General features: G+C 41.0%; 1 protein-coding gene across 1 annotated transcript in view; it reads right to left on the reverse strand.

Annotated features, from left to right (window-relative positions):
* LOC134445165 (NACHT, LRR and PYD domains-containing protein 6-like) overlaps window positions 1-3,128 on the reverse strand; it is a 4,288-nt gene extending 1,160 nt beyond the window's left edge. The window contains exons 1-2 of the mRNA XM_063194252.1: window positions 2,846-3,128; window positions 1,821-1,982 (exon numbers count right to left, since the gene is read on the reverse strand). Coding sequence (XP_063050322.1) covers window positions 1,821-1,982; window positions 2,846-2,948 — 265 coding nt within the window. The 5' untranslated portion in view covers window positions 2,949-3,128. The remainder of the gene's footprint in view (window positions 1-1,820; window positions 1,983-2,845) is intronic.
* Window positions 3,129-18,563: the final 15,435 nt, after the last annotated feature.

Here is an 18,563-nt window from a genome sequence, read left to right on the forward strand (position 1 = left end):
GAAAGGCCTTAGACCTCAGAGGGTTAACGTATAGGCCATAGGTGGCTAACCCGCGGCTCTCGAGCCGCATGCGGCTCTTTGCCTGGTGTCTTGCGGCTCTTGCGTTCATGTCCAAGTTTGTGTTAATGTCCCATAGGCAATATGCATTGGAAATTGCACACACAAAGTTGATTAGAACTATGGCAAATAAGTGCCCTGTGGTCTTGGTAATGTAGTAGGCCTTGCCTAAATGTGTCCTGAATGATCACGTTGATGTGTGACATTAGTTACTGCAAATAGCCTACAAGACGCGATTTAAGCCTATGTTCTAAAAATAGCGCTTTAAAAAGTGACCGCGTCTTTCGCTGACTAAACAAAATATCGGCAAAAATGTTTTAACCTGAAAGACTTTGCCATCACTCCTCAATAAGGTCAACAAAATGTGCTGTCCATATTAGATTCTATCGCTATAAATGTTATAAATGTGCAGATGATATGAAGAGAAAGGCGTCTGGAGCAGAGATGTGCCGAGAATCTCTGTCCTGCGTAGTCATCTCTGCGCTCTGATAGGAGGAGTGTTCATGGCTATTGACCGAATGTGAAATTATGTTTTTGGTTTAAAATCGTGTTATTTTCCCAGCGATGGGCTATAGACAAAATAGCGCCAAAAATAATGTTCTACCCACCCTGGTGGTTTATCAGCCATTGTCAAAGCGGCGCGGGCAGACAGCGTGCAGGTGGGAAACAATTTCAATCGACTTGTCGCTTGTCCGCGCTCAGTTTAGTCTCAAAAAGAAAACTTGGCCTTTTCCCCTTCAGCACCCGCTGAAACATTAATGTGGAAAATGAACGGTGATTTGACGAACCACCTTGTTAATTTCGGATGGTGTTGTCGTCAGGCATCCAATGATCATCTCATCTGTGCGCAAGAAAGCGGTGCCTGTGCGCCTAACTCCCGAATGAGCTTAAAGAGGCGGAGAATCTTTGGGTCGCGTTACTTCGTGCTCTGTTATAAAGAGTGCTCATGGAAATTATGCTGTGAAACGTGTTTTATTAAAATATAAAATAATTTATGAAATAATTTTGACCTGTGTACCCTTGTCTTCTTATGTAAAACAACATTTTTATCTTGAAAAAACCTTTTCCCCCAAAAAATTGAAGCAGTAAAAAAAAAGGGGGGGGGTCATCTTTAACCTGACTCTCGCGCAGATGGATTGTCATCCACGAAGTGTAACGAAGATGCACGAAGCACTAGGTGTCTTGCGAGAGCCAGGCTAGGTCATCTTATATTCAGGATTGTCTTGTAGTCAGGCCATTAAGTTGGAGTGTAACATCAATCTGACAGTGTGTGTGTGTGTGTGTGTGTGTGTGTGTGTGTGTGTGTGTGTGTGTGTGTGTGTGTGTGTGTGTGTGTGTGTGTGTGTGTGTGTGTGTGTGTGTGTGTGTCTGTGTGTGAAAGGAAAAGATGGTTGATGTTCATGCCCATGTGTTGTTGTGTATGCTGGTCTGTGGTGCGAGAAGGATGGGTGATGCCCATGTTGGTGGGTGTGCGCATGTTTATATGCCCGCGTGATGTTTGTGTGCCGATGTGGCTCTTTGCTGTGACACATTACAAAATGTGGCTCTTGGTCTCCGACTGGTTGGCCACCCCTGGTATAGGCCCTTCTACACTTTCATGCACAGTGTGAACCATTTAGCTTCATTGTCTAACACAGTACTGTTTGTATTAGTACAAGAACATGCCTTTTAAGTCACTGTCACAGAGAGGCATGTATAATAGTGACTACTAACATGTTAACCCTACTACTCTAACAAGGTAACATGCAGCCATAGATGCCTACCCAAGTCTTTCTCAAAGCTCCTGGCCAGCTGGTTTTGGTTCATCTTCTGCAGGACGGACAGCATGGTGTCTCCAGGGTCTGAATGGTATACCTGCACTATCAGGTCTACTGTGTCGTACTGGTCTGCTCTCTCCAGCCGGCCCCATGCGATCCTGGACTCACCTGAGGATACATTGCTGTAGTGTTGATTCAACACCTAGGGCCTATACTACAAAGCTGGTTCAGGATAAGTTAAGGTTAAGTTAAGTTAAGAAGAATATCTCATTTTCTTAAGAAAAGCTCTCGTATTAGATGATTTTCCTCTTAACTTACTCACCTCAATTACATCATAACAAAATTGCTATGACATTACCGAGAGCCTTTAGTAACAGATAAACACATTTGTGCAGAGCCTATGTCATAACCTTACTGTCACCAGAATTGCAATGGCTATGTCTTAATCTGTTACTCATGGCTCTCAGTATTGTCATAGCAATGTTGTTATGATGTAGTTGAGTGTTTTCAGCAAGTAGTGAATAGGCCCGCCGATGACCCCATCTGCAGTAAGAGGCTGCAGCTTTACAAGGACATTACTATTTTTGTAATATTATTACAATTACTATTAAGGTTATAACACAGGCTCTGCACAAAGGAGTAAACACAATCACTTCTCATACATATTTTTTTTGTAAATGACTGGTGTGGCTATCATCTTTTCGTTTGTTCAGGTTGTGAACCTGGCACCAGGACACAAAATTACAGATTGTTATTTGCTATCTGTACAGTGGCCTTGAAGTCATTCAAGGATGGGAATTCCTCCAGTTTGGAAGATTCCCTATTTGTTGAGGAAAACTTAGTTACAACTTTACTTCGACAGGATGTGAGTGAAAAAATAATAGTCAACAAAGCTGACTTTGGCATAAGAATGGGAATTCTTCCAGTTTGAAAGCTTCCCTATTTGTTTAAGAAACTTAGTTAGCCTACAACATTTCTTTGACAGGCTGTGTGTGAAAAAAAATGTCAACAAAGCTGACTTCGGCATTCACCTTGCTGGCAGTAATCCCTCAGGTAGTGCTTGAACCTCTTGAAGTCGGACTCTGTGAGGTCGTCCAGCGTTCTCCTCATCACGTCCTTCAGGTCTGCACTCATCCTACCAGTCTAGGCCACAGGTGAAGACTGGATCTGGTCCACAGGTGAAGAATGGATCCGGTCCACAGGTGAAGAATGGATCTGGTCCACAGGTGAAGAATGGATCCGGTCCACAGGTGAAGACTGGATCTGGTACACAGGTGAAGAATGGATCTGGTACACAGCTGTAATGGATGCTCGGGGGCAGGCAACAGGGGCCTGGTTAAAATAAAATGCAAGACTTTACTGGTGAGCTCATATCACATTTTCATGCTTAAATGTTTAAATATTTTTTCTGTTTTTCCCCCCCAAATATTTCTAGAGCTGTTTTGCCTTTATTATGATCATCCTAACGATGTAGGCCACAGCTGCTAGGGTTCTGGAGGAGTCTGATGAAAATAAAATGCAAGACATCATTACTGGTGAGCTAATATCACACAATAAGAAATGCAGTGTTAATTCAATCTAGACCACAGCTGAATGGATACTAGGTGTGGATCAGGAGGGGCCTGGTTAAAATAAATAAGAGTAAGAGTAATTTATTTGTCACATACACAAAATGCAAATATTATTCGTGAAATCAAATATCATTTTCATGTTTAAATATATTTTCCAATGTATTGTTGTAGATTTTTCCTGGATTATGATAGAAGTGGTGAAGAACAGGACAGGAGAGAGACAGGGTTAGGCCTATGGTATGACCAGAGACTATGTAAATGCATTAGAATTAAAGAATATTTGGTATGACCTAGCTGGGATTACAACCTGGGTTCCCATAGCCAACTGGGTTCCACTTCCCATGGGCAAAGACCCCCACCCCACGCCTTCAGTGCCTGACTCTGAGAGTCACTGGAAAGAATCGTAGTACTACTTTACTCCAACTAGAGCTTTACACAGGACCTTTAATACATTATGCGTTGGTCATTAGCCTACTGGAAACAGAAAATACATAATAGGGACCACCATACGTGTGTTTCAGTAAAGTGTAACAAAAAAGTACATTTCTGCCAAAAAAAAAAGACCAAGCGGGTCAGAATGAGCTGGTGGTAAATTATTCAGTGAAGATTTTTGAAAGGAAACTGTACGTTTCTACGTTTACCTATAGCACATCTGCAAATATGCGTTTTGCACGTAGGTAATGACACAGTGGTGTAGTCTACTTTTTATGGTGGGTATAGGCCTACTGTATATTTGAGCATTTTTTGAAGTGGGTATACTATATTTGTGCTATTCAAAACAATGGATCAATCAATTTTAAGTGGGTATACTGAAATCCCTGAAATTTAGAAGTGGGTCCGTATACCCGCGTTCTACGTAGACTACACCACTGGTAAAATTAGACGATGACAGGCACACCCACAAATTAGTAATGGCCACACCGGCCAGTTTTCTCATCTTCATCGATCGACTATATCAGATGAACTCAAACAGACTATACTACACATGGCCATTCTACACGTTTTCAAGTTATTGGTTTAACCTAAGTTTGCATATGAAATAGCCTACTACGACTGTTAGGCCTACACTGTGCTGATTGCGCTTTTAATATTTCAAGTTTTAGCCTGTGCATTCACAGCCTGCACAGAGTATTGTAGAGTAGACTTTTTTCTTTGACAATATGCTGTGTTGGCTATAGATTGTTGGTTGGTCTATCGGAGAGAAAACAAGACGTTTGGATAGACAGTAAATGCGCGTGACAAAAGTTCCGCGCAAGCATGCGCTTGTCGTTTCCAGTTAGGCTACTTTATTGTGTAGTCTACCGGTGAGGCATAAGATCCGAGTAACTTCTTCGCCTTTACCTTTACAGCGGAAATAACATGTTTTAGGACTACTTTTTGCTTTGAGTACAGTGTAGCCTATTTGTGTGTCTGCAGTGCAAGGAAAAGAACTCAAGACGCACCGCAGACTCCACTCTCACTTTTTCTTTTTTGTGTCGGCAGGCAGATCGGATGTCGACTTAAGGAATGGTCCACTTTCCAAAGATAAAAACGTATCTTTCCAAAGATGAGTGACTACAAGATTAATAGCCATAACTGCAGATGTGGTAGACGAAGCGTCGTTCAAGCCCCACCAAGTCGAGTTCACTAAACTGCTCACTTCACCAAGTGGTCTGCAAGACTGTCCAAATGCACACCATTTAACGACAGACAGGCATTCAAAATGTAAACCACTTCTATTTGTATGTGCATTCTCATTTAGATATGCACTTGTAATAAAATCAAGCCATGGAGACATGCGATTAATGTGTGTAGGTAGGTAGGCCTACTGCGTGCGTTAAAGTAGGGTAAGAGAGCAAGAACGTGGCTGGCTGGCAGGCGTGTCACACATATCAATAGGCTACACTGTGGAAGAAGATAATGGCATACTTATTCTCTCCTGATCTTTCTGCTTTACGCAGTAAACACGATCCCCAGTACAAATGAGCTCTTACCAGAATGGCAATGACCAAGTTGTATTGTATTAGGCTCTGTAGGCTACGCGGTCGAAATGGTGTAGGCTGTGGTAGTTCAGTGACTGGCGGAACGGCGTGCGTTACAACTCTGTATAATAAACTAAGTAAATTAATTAGGCATCATGATAGACCTGTTAGATGGCACATTAGCCTACTTACCAAAATAATACAAACAACTCGAACACAACCGCGGGTCAGGAACTTACTTTCGGTTTCGACTTCCTTACTCAAAAACAAGTGGTGGGAGGGACCATAGGCTATGGTGTAGGCTACTACCGAAACGGACACGAACAGGAACGGAAATTAGCCCGACCTGTAACGAACCCAAATTTAGACCACCACTTCATACCCCCTTTAGCCTGATTTCATAGGCTACACCACTCTTCTCTTCTAGATATTAATGGATAACAAGTTAATTAGGTTAAGGCATTGGCGGGATCAACTGATTAATGATTTGATTTGTGTGTCATCATACAGTAGCTAGGCTTCGACTGTAACTGGATTTTTAAACATATGTGGTAGGCCTAACTCATCATTGCAATACAAAGATCTTTGTTTTGCAATGTTGAGTTAGGCTACCACATCATCTGATGATGTAGGCTACTTACTCCTTGCAAATCCCAATGAGTGATCCGAGCGTTCTCCAAGGTCCTCCGAAGTCCCGAGTCCTCCCCGAATGCAATGTTGTCCTGTCGTGGGAAAAAACAACTCACTCAACCCCCTGTCACTTTTTGGATGGATTTCAACGCATCTTCTGCTGCCAAAGCTCCGTTTGTGGTCGCATTTTATGCACCTAAACGCGAAGTTCAATCAAATGTCGATGCGTCAAGAAGACGCGTCCTCGGGGGATAGTCTCCGTCATTCTGCGGTTGCCAATAGCCTACGTGATGGTGAACACTTATTCATTATTATTATATGGTTGTGACGTCATCTGTCGAATGCTCCATTCATTTCAACGGGGCTCCCCAACGTTCGGACGTCTGTTATTTTTCGATAACGGACGGGTTGGTCTATAACAGACCGCTGTCAATGGCAACAAGACTTTTCACTGCTAAAGCGACTTTTCAACAAGACTCTAATCAGCTGCTGTGATAGACAGCACCCGTTGTCCTGGCTACCGCTGTCAATGGCAACAAGACGTTCACTGCTAAAGCCACTGGCTTGTATACAAGTCAGTGGCTAAAGCGAATGTTTCATATCACTCCGCAGGGGGTCGGTCTTTTGTCACTCTAATCAGCTGCTGTGATAGACAACACCTGTTGTCCTGGCTAGCCTACCTAGCTGTTGCCTAGCGGTGTTCCACAACGGCACTGTTTTGTTTTGCGCAGCAACAATCTTAACATTAAATAGGTCTAAAGCAATGTCCCCGCATGTGTGAATCATTTAAGTATATCCATATAATAAGCGGGTTAACTTTCGGCGAGTCGGTCGCTTTGTGGAATAGCAGCACTTCAGAGAGAACAAGACCCCTCCGCTCCGCGTCGGGGTCTAAAGATTCTCTCTGTCGTGCTGCTATTCCACGGTAGCGACCTTCTCGCCGAACGTTAACCCTTACTTAATAGCATTTCCCTGGTAGTGTTGACTCACCACAACATAAGTAATAAATAGGCCTAGGGCCTAGACAATGGGCTTTACATATGGTCAATTGTCATAAGGTGGAGTCTAATAGGCATCGATGAAACATTGCGATAGGCCCACAGCTAACGTTATTTTTAACTCAAAAGAGTTGAAGCTCCCTTTCAAATAACATTTGGCCTCATTCAAAAACAGTGTTCATTTTACTCTTTAGTCAGTGGAACATTTTCATTGTTGATTCTACTAAATCCGATATTAACACTGGAATGTCACGTCTTAGCCTATTGGAAATGTCCTTTGAAGGAATTATCCACATTAGAAGCCTGGTTTTCACAGTCACATGACCACCTTTACAACAGACCCCACCTTCACTAGGTCCCCTGCATATATAACTTTATTGTATTGCAAATGTAATTTCAAATATTTCTTTACAAAATAGGTCATATGGGTCATTTCAGAATTGTGGGTACATTTCAGGTTTTGACAAAAGTAAAATAAAATGTTTTATTTCTGTGAAACTTTTTATCAATTCTCAAAGAACATACTTTCAATTGTACACTTCCAGTATTTGCCAAGCTTAAACATGTATGATTTTTATTATTTTATGTAAAAATCAGAGAACTATGGGTACATTCTGTCAACTCTGTTACGGGCAAATTAGGGTAAATATCAACTAAATGCAATAGCCTACATGGTAAAATCATGTGTTCCCTGACAGAGTATTTATCCATATATCCATTTATTTAACTTTGAGTTTTCTATGATAAATATTCTTTTTTCAGTAGTTAAAACATTGAGACGTTTCACTGAAAAGTTGCCAAGAGTGTTTACATTTTCTCCATAAATAGCTTTAAAAATATGTTAAATGCTTTGAAATTTCATGTAATGAATTAGTTAGTTATGGCACTGCTTCTGTTGTATGTATTAACAAGAAAACATGTTTAATTATCTGTTTTTAAGCAAAAACAAACAACTTTTGTAACAGAGTTGACGGGACAAACATAACAGAGTTTGACACTGTCAAGCTCTGATATTGTGTTGCCAGATTTTTCTGACCATTTCCAGCCCAAACAGTGCTCAAAAACCTACATTCTAAATTCTTCCCAATTTCAACAAAGTGTATTGATTTCTGAGGCAATACAAACATTTTTCTTAATCATTTTTACCCGCAGATGGCCATGCCAAGCAGCCCAATTGGGCGGGTAACCGCCCAATCTGGCAACACTGGCAAATTGTAACAGAGTTGACGATAACAGAGTTGATTTTTTTTCACTATTTTGTGATTTTACTCCATGTGCTATCTCTAACTAGATACCACACATCATAACTAAAGCCACACTTTAATGAAGTTTTTTAGTAAAATTGATTTTAGAAAATTGAAAGAGAGATTTACTACAGAATCATAGTAACAGAGTTGACGCACAATAAATATACTCTTGATGTGTTCTCAACATTTAGCACAAATTATTAGGAGAGACAGTTAAACATACCATAGTTCCCCTCCAAGGAAGTGAAGAAAAGGAAGTGACACCATTTGGTGCAGGTTACATGGTTTTATATAAATGCTATAGGTTATTTTTATGTTGTTTTATGCCGGACGTAACAGAGTTGACAAACCCCTGGGACAGGTAAAAAACATTTTTTTTAAATATCAAGATCAGCTGTGTTACAGGAAAAAAACATTCTCTGCAACAGAATATATTTATATTTATAGATTTATCATAAAAAATCTGCAAATTTTACAGAATTATGTTATGTTTATTCAAGTTGAACATGTGAATCTCTATAGTGGGACATGCGATTTTGATGATTTTGGGGGGTTTTGGAATCATTGAATGAATATTTAACAAATAAATTGTGCATAAAATGTACACCAAACATTGTGCTCAGTGAACATACAGTCTATTTAGTGATAATATTGAAAGTAAATTCTGAAAAGATTATTATAATTTTTTTTTTTTTGCGTGGGACACCAAATGTACCCGCAATTCTGAAATGGCCCATATATTTCATAATGTTTCACAATGTTTCACAATTACATAATATGTATTGACATTTCACATTGTGTCATGGTTTGGATACCTCTCTGTCAAACAAAATAACAAATTCGCACAGATCGTCAACCAGGCTGGAAAGACCATTGGATACAAACAGCTGCAACTTTCACACCTGCACATGCAGGCCCTGACAAAGAAGGCTCATCAAGTCTATCTGGATCCTACTCACCCTCTTCAAGTCAAGTCAAGTCAAGTTGGTTTTATTGTCAATTTCTTTACATGCACTGGTCATACAAAGAATTTGAAATTACGTTTCTTGCTTTCCCATGCAGACATAGACTAATCTAGGTAAGGACATAGACAGTATAGATATAGACAGTACTCATACATGGACATAAGACAGTATGGACATAGACAGTGCTCATACAGACATTTCACTGTGCTTTCCAGATGCTGCCATCTGGACGTAGACTGAAAATTCCAATGGCTACAAGTGGCCATTTGTCCCATCAGCTGTGGATATTCTAAGCAAAGAACTGGTTATAGTAACAGAGAGTAGAGAAGCTCTAGGCCTATGTGCTCCTCAATAGTCTTTTAGCTGTTGCATTCTGTTAATTTCATACAGTAACACAGTGCATTGTAACTCAGCGTAGAAAGCCCTGTGTGCTCCTTTTAGCAGTAATATGGTAAATTTGAATAGTTTTACATTTTTAACTGAGAGACGTGGATAGAGTAATCGGATTTAATTTTATTCCACAGGTTTTATCCATCTTATATATATTCCTTATTGTGTTGACTGTTATGTGTGTTTGTCTTGTGTGTCATTGTGCCACCACCAAAGCAAATTTTCCATTTTATGTAAGTTTAATGGACAATAAAGAAGTCTAAGTCTACATTTTATTGGGGGCCGGAAACAGCCATCGGTTCCCATAGGTTCCCCACCTGTACTCTAGTGTTTCTGGACGGGGCTCTACAGACCCCCGTTGGAGAGACATTGCGTAGACATGCTTATGATTAGGTTAGGGGGGCATTTCTTCACACACAAAAGAAAGGTTGAGAACGGACTGCTCTTATCAGGCTCACTTCTGTCTGAGTGTTTGGTATCCTGTGGGAATGGGAGAGAGAGAGATGTGGGCTAAAAAATAAACTACTGACTCACTCTTACCAAGCAGACATTAAAGTACAACAGACCCTCCCAAAGCCAGTGTTGCCAGATTGGGCTGTTTCCCGCCAAATTGGGCTGCTTGGAATGGCTGTCTGCGTGTAAAAAATGGCATTTAGCACGAAAACCCGCCCAATTTTGCCCATAAAAATCAATAGAATTGGGCGGGATTTTGTGCTTCCAGGTGGGTTTTCAGCATTTTTTGGGCTGGAAATCATCAGCCTTATCTGGCAACCCTGCCCAAAGCTGCAATTCACAGAGGTGGTAGGCCTATTGAAAGTTGTCCTAATACCCCGGTCCATGTACTTTTGAACAACGCTAAAGGCACTGCTTTACATTATGGAGACACTGGGTCCGTGTAATGCTTTGCAGTGCCTGGGACCCACTAGACTCCTAACCTCCTCAAAATGGCATACGTTGTGAATAGAGAAACAAGAGGCAATGTTTTTTATTTTACTGTCTGCAATGTATGCAAGTAATATGATGGGTGTGTTGATGATTTTGTTGATGATTTAGCAAAAACATTTCATTTTACAACTGTGTGTAGACTTCAGCTAAGCATGGGGCAGCCGTGGCCAAGTGGTTAGAGAATTGGTCTTTCAATCTAGGGGTTGCAGGTTTGAATCCCCCCCTGACCTCTCCCCACATCCATGGCTGAAGTGCCCTTGAGCAAGGCACCTAACCCCACACTGCTCCAGGGACTGTAACCAATACCCTGAAAAATAATAACTGTAAGTCGCTTTGAATAAATGAAAGCGTCAGCTATGTAATGTCTGGTTTTATGTACACGGTCTATCTACACAGTTTTGCTGATTTGTTAGGTTGCTGTATGTGTGAAGAATTCTGCAAAAACAGCTTAAAGGTGCACTGGGTCATATTTTAAGTAGTTTCTTTACAGAACTGCTGCCCATTCAGAAGTGTTAACTTTTCCATGAATACTCACCACCACCATCAAATTCTAAGTTCTCACTGTGACAGTAAAAATTGCATTTTTCATACATGAAAAGGGGGATCTTCTCCATGGTCCGCCATTTTGAATTTCCGGAAATAGGTATTTTTAGCTGCACAACTTATACTTTAGTCATAGTAGTTAATTTCAGTTTATTATGTAGTAAATATTGATGAAAAGATTACATTTGGACAAAGGCAGCTCCATTTCAGTGAGCAGCATAGTTCCAATACCTTTTCTGGCCACCACCCTACACAGAGCACCTTTAAGTTACAAAAAATGGGCGATCAAAAAAAAGTAGGGCTACCTGAAGTCACTCCAACTGGCAGTGTGAAACTACCAGATAGATCAGTAGAAATGATTATGATTTTATTTCAGCTTTATTCACTGTCACTGCATATTGAGGTCATAAAATTCCAATTACACAGTCATAGTGAAAATGCCCACACAGTGTAGCGTTAACATGCCCGTAGTGACGTTTGAGGCCAGCGAGGTCTGGACCTCGCTAATTTAATCAGAGTTTTTAAATTATTATTATTATTTTCACCAAACATGCCCAACTTAAACATGCAAAACTCAGACCCTCTGTGAAACGTCCTTTGCAAACTCCATGTGCAATGGGTTCTATTTTTGCCTTTGGGTTCTGTTTCTGCAGTGAAAAACATGAATTAATAGGGAGAGTGGAGTGGTGCGACTTGTGGGAGAGAAAGCAACTCAGCCGACATCGCAAGTGTGACGGCGGCGCATTGTGCAACACAAAATTACGACACAATATGGTAGAAAAAAGGGCCTCCCATATTCTAGCTATGACTACATAGGACACGCCTAAACCTGTGTTACACAATCATCAAGGAAGTTTAGTTTTTTTGTTTGAATTGCTTGAGGAAGGTCAGTAGACCGAAACGTTGCATTAAACCATACAAATGTGAACAGTGTGCGGGAGCTTTCTTTGCTTTAGTTTTTTTCACCGAAAGTGAGCTGGCTTGCAAGAGTGCAAGAGTCATGCAACTTCAGTACAATGAATGATGATGATGTCATTTGACTGACTGGCTTATCTCCGTTGACTAAACAATACTCATGAACGGTGTGGCATTTTCAATGTGCGTTACGCCCATTTGTGGGGGAAAACAACCCATGCAAGTCAATTGGTGATGTTGGGGTTACGGACCTGCAGACCTGCAGAACTAACATCCCATTCATTTTCAATGGGGTTTTATGTCTAGTGAGTTAGAATATCATCACCTCCAAAGCACCTAAACGTGGCATGGAAATCTACGGGTATATTGAAGACTGAAGTGTGGGTCACCAGACCAAACAAACAAAAACAGCTGAGAGCAAAGCATCAAGGATATCTGGGCTTCCATAACTCCCATACAATGCCCTGCCATTGACTTCAATGTTAAACACAGCATTCCAGTTACGAAGACAAAGAGCTTATCACCAAGTATTGAACATTGAAATGTAATTTAGAATGTGCCACATTCCAACTGTTTTGATGTAAATGGGAAAAAAGGAAAAAAATGGATTACAACACTGCAAAACTATTTTGCGTAATAATGTGGAACAGAGCATTATAAATGTTTTATTATTTTTAAAAATACTGCTATCATTGGAAGGTTCATTCAAAAACTTTTTAATTGTACTCTAATGGCTGATGACAACTGAAAATTAATGCAAAAATAATGTATTCATTATTTCACCATGAATACAGACCATGAATCGGAATTACTGACCATATCATTTCATTATTACTCATGCACCGTTAACTAAGGTCTGATTCATATATGATCTGAAAAATATGGTATGATCTTGTTCCGCAATGTTAACACATGATTTATTAACATTTGAAACTCACACTCTTAATTAATCCTTGATGTACCACTATTACTTCATAGTCATATCATTATTACTCTAATCATGAGTCATTGACCTATTCACTAATGTCACCTTTTTCATGAATACTTACCATCACCATCAAATTCTAAGTATTCATTATGACTGTGAAAATTGCACTTTTCATACATGAAAAGGGGGATCTTCTCCATGGTCCGCCATTTTGAATTTCCATAAAATGGCCATTTTTAGCTGCAAAAATGACTGTACTTGGGCCATGCTAGAAAATAATAGTTAATTACTTAGTAAACTTACATGAAAATATCAAATTTGTCAAAATATCAAATCAATAGGCAGTCCAGTGTCAATGAACAGCATAGTTGCAGTACCTTTTTTGACCATTTCCTGCACTGTGTGCCTTTAATGAACATTTTACAGGAATTAGATGGAGGTGTAGGTTGAGAAACACTGAGGTGAGGTGGTGGTGTTTTCGGCTAACATGATGTGGTGTGGAAGAGTGAGAATCTTAACAAATGCAATTATGGTAAGCACCAGGGCTGTAGTCAAGTCCACGTTTGTGGAGTCCAAGTCCAACGTCCAAGATCAGGACTACCTAAGTCTGAGACAAGTCTGAGCCCAGAGTGGTTAAAGCCAAATCAACTGTCACATGTTGGTCAGTGTAAATGAATGAGAATGATGAATAACAATAACATGAATAATAGATTGTAATCTATATTCCATGTCACACATGCAGAAGTAAATTCATGATGTAGGCTAAGTACAGCACTAGTGTAGTGGAAAGCACGCACATCCAGCCAAAAAAGCATCAGCAGATGCCAAATCAAAACGAAGGGTTTATTTGCAAAACGGTGTATCTCCATTTTTTGACTTTTGCATTTTATTATTGGAAATGACTGTTCAGAGGTCATATCACCTATGTGTGAATTCTTACCATTCAAATATTTTGAGAACATTTTAAACCTCTATAAAATGCATTTTGCAATGCAATTCAATGGAATACCCAATACAAAAATGTCATTTTCCCAACATTCTACAAAATGGAGATACACCGTTTTGCAAATAACCCCTTCTGTCACATGTAGGAGCGGGAAAGGTTCTGCACACTGCCTTATTGTGGAGCAACGTTTCGATCATAGATCTTCTTCAAGTATCTTCAAGAGTGTGCAGATCCTTTCCCGCTCCTAGCACATGATATTACACAGCTGGTACACCATTTACTCCATTGTAGGCCTACATGATGAGGTAGATACACTGTTGTTACTGAAAAACACTAAAAACCCAACAAGGACCCACTACAAGATTGATTTAAACAGTGCGGCTCCACAGTCAGATGATTGTAAGACAAGTACACAAGTCTACTGGTCTACTAGTTTCTTGTTTTACTTTTGACACCTCTGCATACATGTGAAGATAAACTAGTGTGTTATTGGATTTAAAGCTCCACTTTAGAATCTATGAAGACCAGTGTTCTAAAAAATATATAATAAAACAATCATATTTGGCAAGACCAGCATCCGAGTCCATGACAAGTGTGTTTTGAAAGGCGCTATATAAAACGAAAGTATTGTTATTATTATTATGGCAAGTACGGTGTATAAGCCTGTATGTCTGCCGCAGACTGTCAGAGTTCTCTGGGTGAAGGGTGAAATGTATTCAATCTCTTAAAAAATCAGTTGTTTACAATTAACCTCTTTTGACTGTAGGCTATAGGCCTAAAGTGTCATTGCACATATGCGCTGCTTTGTCCTGATCAAAATGTTGAAAACGAAATTAACAGCTTAAACAATATTTACAGATGGTGTAACTTCAATCTGCTCATTACCGTGCCGGGCCGCGGCAGCGTACCGTGATCATTACACCCTGTGGCCATTCGGAATGCTGGGGGCAGTATAGCACCGCTTTTGCAGAGCAGCGTCTGCCTGTGTCTGTGGTCTGTTTGTGCTTCCGTCCTTGCCCGTCCCCCAGTTTTAGTAGTAGTAGAAATGCAGTCAGCAAATTGCATGTTTTATTTAGCATTGGGCATTTGATAGGGCATTTGATAATAACACAAGTGTGAGCCCTAAACAAGACCACCATGTGAATTTAAACTCGACTTTTTTTCTGTCTTGCATTCACCGTCTCCCAATCCGTCCCTTACTTATTTCGGCACTATTCAAGCCAGGAACGGGTATCCTCAGGATACAGAGTTTGCATACCTACTACAATTTGAACCGGTAAAGACAATTAAAACCGAGTCAATCAGACAGGAACACCATTGTAATTAAGTGTGTCCCGTGACGCCAGCATGAGAGAGATCGAATTTTAAATTTGGCGACGACATTCTGTCTTCAAAACTGGCATCGGCCGCTTCCAATTTAGGACCATAGGCCTATTCAACCGTTTCCACAACCTCACTGATCACAGTTGCTTCATCTCTAATGCCAGGGCTAAGAATAACGAAAATAGCAAAACAGAGTAGGCTAATAAACCGTAATGGAGAGACTGAGGAGACATGAAATCAAGCGGCGGAGTTCGGACCATTTTGAGTGGGCCGATGTCGCTTGCTTTGTGTAGCCCTATCAAGCAAGCCAGTCTGTCTCATTTGTGCGATGAGCACACAAACACAAATTGAACCACTCGTGTAGTGTCAGTCAAACAGACATGAACAACATTGTAGCCTAATGAAGTAGTGCCCCGTCATGTCAGCATGAGAGAAGTGATTTTACATTTGGCGACGACATTCCGTCTTTAAAACTGGCGCATGCCGCTTCCCCTATTGCACCTGATCTACACTGTCGTTACCACAAAAAACAAGGTAGCACAACTTAATACTATTACTAGCCTATATATCTGGTAGCCTAAATAGTAGGTTGAAGACGGGGGTAGGCTATTATTGGTGCACTGTTTTTTTTGCGAAGCAGAGTAATCTGCTTCAGTGTAGCTCATTGTACGTTGATCCCTCCCTCAGTTTTAGGCTACAAGTGGAAAGAGTCAGCCAATTGCGCGTTGCACGTAACATTGGGTATTTGATAATAACACAAGCGTGATCCCTAAACAAGACCGCCAGTCGATGGTGTTTTGTTTTCATTATTCTGTCCTGCATTCACCGTCTCAATTCCGCTCCTAACTTATAGGCTAAGTGATGTCTGTTAATTATTTCTGCACTACCTATTCAAGTCAGGAACGGATATCCTCAGGATAGCCTACGGACTAATAGGTTGAAGACGTTTTTTTTTTTGTATTGGTGCTTGTGAACATTTCATCCTTTCAATGCGCTGTTGTGCGCGATCGACGGGATTCCGGTTAACTGGGGATGTGATGCACACATGACAAGACATCTGTTACACCAAGTGTGGCTAATCATCTGTGATTAGGACTGCAAATTCCGTTGCTTCGGTGGAGATGCGAACCAACAGTATGACTGGGGAACTATGACTCCTTCGGAGGCTGGATAACCTGTCGCGCCACGACATGTCACAAAAGGCTGTGCAGTCCCTGCTGTAACCCACCCCCTCCCCCACAGACAAACATTCATGTTCTGAAAAGTTCAACACGTTCTGAAAATTTTAGCCGCTTTGCATTAAGTTTTCGAGCAGACACTTGTCCACGGTGACGCAACATCGAAAGAGAAACGCAGAGACTGTTCACAAATAACTGAATAAAGATTTCATTAAAAAAACACAGCATTTCTATGAAAATGTGCTGGGTGACCACACTGCCTATGCCTATCCAGATGCACGTATAGAAACAATGAGAAAGAGAGGGAGAGACGGAGAGAGAGAGCGATTAGCGCGTATCTGTGTGTGTGTGTGTGTGTGTGTGTGTGTGTGTGTGTGTGTGTGTGTGTGTGTGTGTGTGTGTGTCGGGGAACATTTGAAGTGAAAAAAAAACACCCTCCCCCACTTCAGCATCAGATGTTGGTGGTCTACAGTCCTTGTTTACCCGACTACCTTGTAGCCCAGTCATGAAGTTCATAAAGCCATCGGTAGCCTACAGGCCAAGATATCCAAAATCCCTCCGCAAATTTCTGCATTGCCTGAGTTCGAGATCGTATTTAGGCTTTAACGTGGGCCTATTTTACAAAATATCGAAAGAAGGAAAAGACACGACAGACAAGTTGAGGCTTACTGATCGTAGCCTATTACAGCAAACCGAACATGCGCTTTATGAACAGACTAGCCTGAGGGCAAACATCTTCTTGGCACTATTGAGATAACCAGGCCATGCCAGGAATTCAACTACCTGGGCACACACTAAAATACTGACAGACTACAATTGCTTGGATCTTCAGTGGGTTTCGTGGGTCCGGGGGGGGGGTGGGTGGTGATGGCACGCTTGATGTATTTTTCCCCACCCCATGCATGCACGCGGATACACAGGGTCGGGATATTCACCCAATGAATGACTGAGTGCGGCTAAATATGCCTGTTGCATATCGTAGCCTAATTATTCACACATCACGTCAAGTCACAAATTAGTAGTCTCTTGCAGTTGACCTATGCCAAATTAGGCCTAACGTCTTCCCTGTAAGACTGCACTAATTCAAACAGGTAGGACCTAGAGGAGTCGGCTTACCCTATAGCCAAAGTCTATAAAATGTAGCCTATTTTTTGTAATTTCCAATTATCTAATAGGCTATGTTTACGATAATGATTTGTTGCGCTACGACGGTGCTCAAGACAAGTTGGAACATAGTCATCTCAACTGCTCCCTTAAAAAACGGCTGGTGTCACATCGGGAAGACCGCAGTCTTCATTTGCTGCCTAAATTGTAACAGTTTAAATGCCTCATATCCAAGCAGCACAATCGAAACTATTGGCTATCTAGCTTGTGAGTTTGGCTGGTAGGCTTATTCAACAAGACGAGTCAATTGGAATAAGGTCTTGCGAAGAGTGGAAAGAGTTTCGTTACAGGCTACGTCGTGTGTGTGTGGGCGAGAGAGGGAGAGAGAGAATTTTATTTTATTTTAGCCTATTTGTTTTATTTTGATCCTGCTTTAAGTCAATGGGCGAGAGGGACGGATGAAACGGGTGTTTCATTCGTCCCGACAGTGTCTACTGACACTTAAATCCCCTTTGCCTGTAAACCTGACAACTTTGACTTTTCATACTTTCGGATATGTTAAAGTTTTCGAGTAAATCGCAGTGTTTCATTCGTCCCGTGTTTCATTAGTCCCTGCTCTCCCCTTCTGCCTAAACTGCAACAGTTTAAATGCGTCCTCTCCAAACTGTGTGTGTGTGTGTGTGTGTGTGTGTGTGTGTGTGTGTGTGGGCGAGAGAGGGAGAGAGAGAGAGCGAGGGAGAGAGGCGCTTAATTCCCCGCAGAAAGAGCAAGGCGATGTCTCCAAATATTAGACAAATGCATCTTATTTTAGTTAAGTAGACATCAGGGATGTATTTTGCTTAATAGCAACGCCGACCTGATTGGTTCATATTGCTCTGAATAGCCACAGAAGGCTAGGCTATATTTTAATGGGTTTACGCGCGCAAGGTCATCTAACTGTGGTCACAGTCGCCAGGTGCTATTATGAGAGGAAAGTATAGCACGTTGGCAAACATTAAAGTCAGTTTAAGCCATGCATATGATGAACCAGTTTTCTTGTTTGAAAAAACACACTTCCCGGTGCGCAGGGTGCATGCATTTCTGACTGACCCAGATGAAATCGCAT

This window comes from Engraulis encrasicolus, chromosome 1, assembly GCF_034702125.1.
Source record: "Engraulis encrasicolus isolate BLACKSEA-1 chromosome 1, IST_EnEncr_1.0, whole genome shotgun sequence".
NCBI classification, from domain to species: Eukaryota; Metazoa; Chordata; class Actinopteri; order Clupeiformes; family Engraulidae; genus Engraulis; species Engraulis encrasicolus.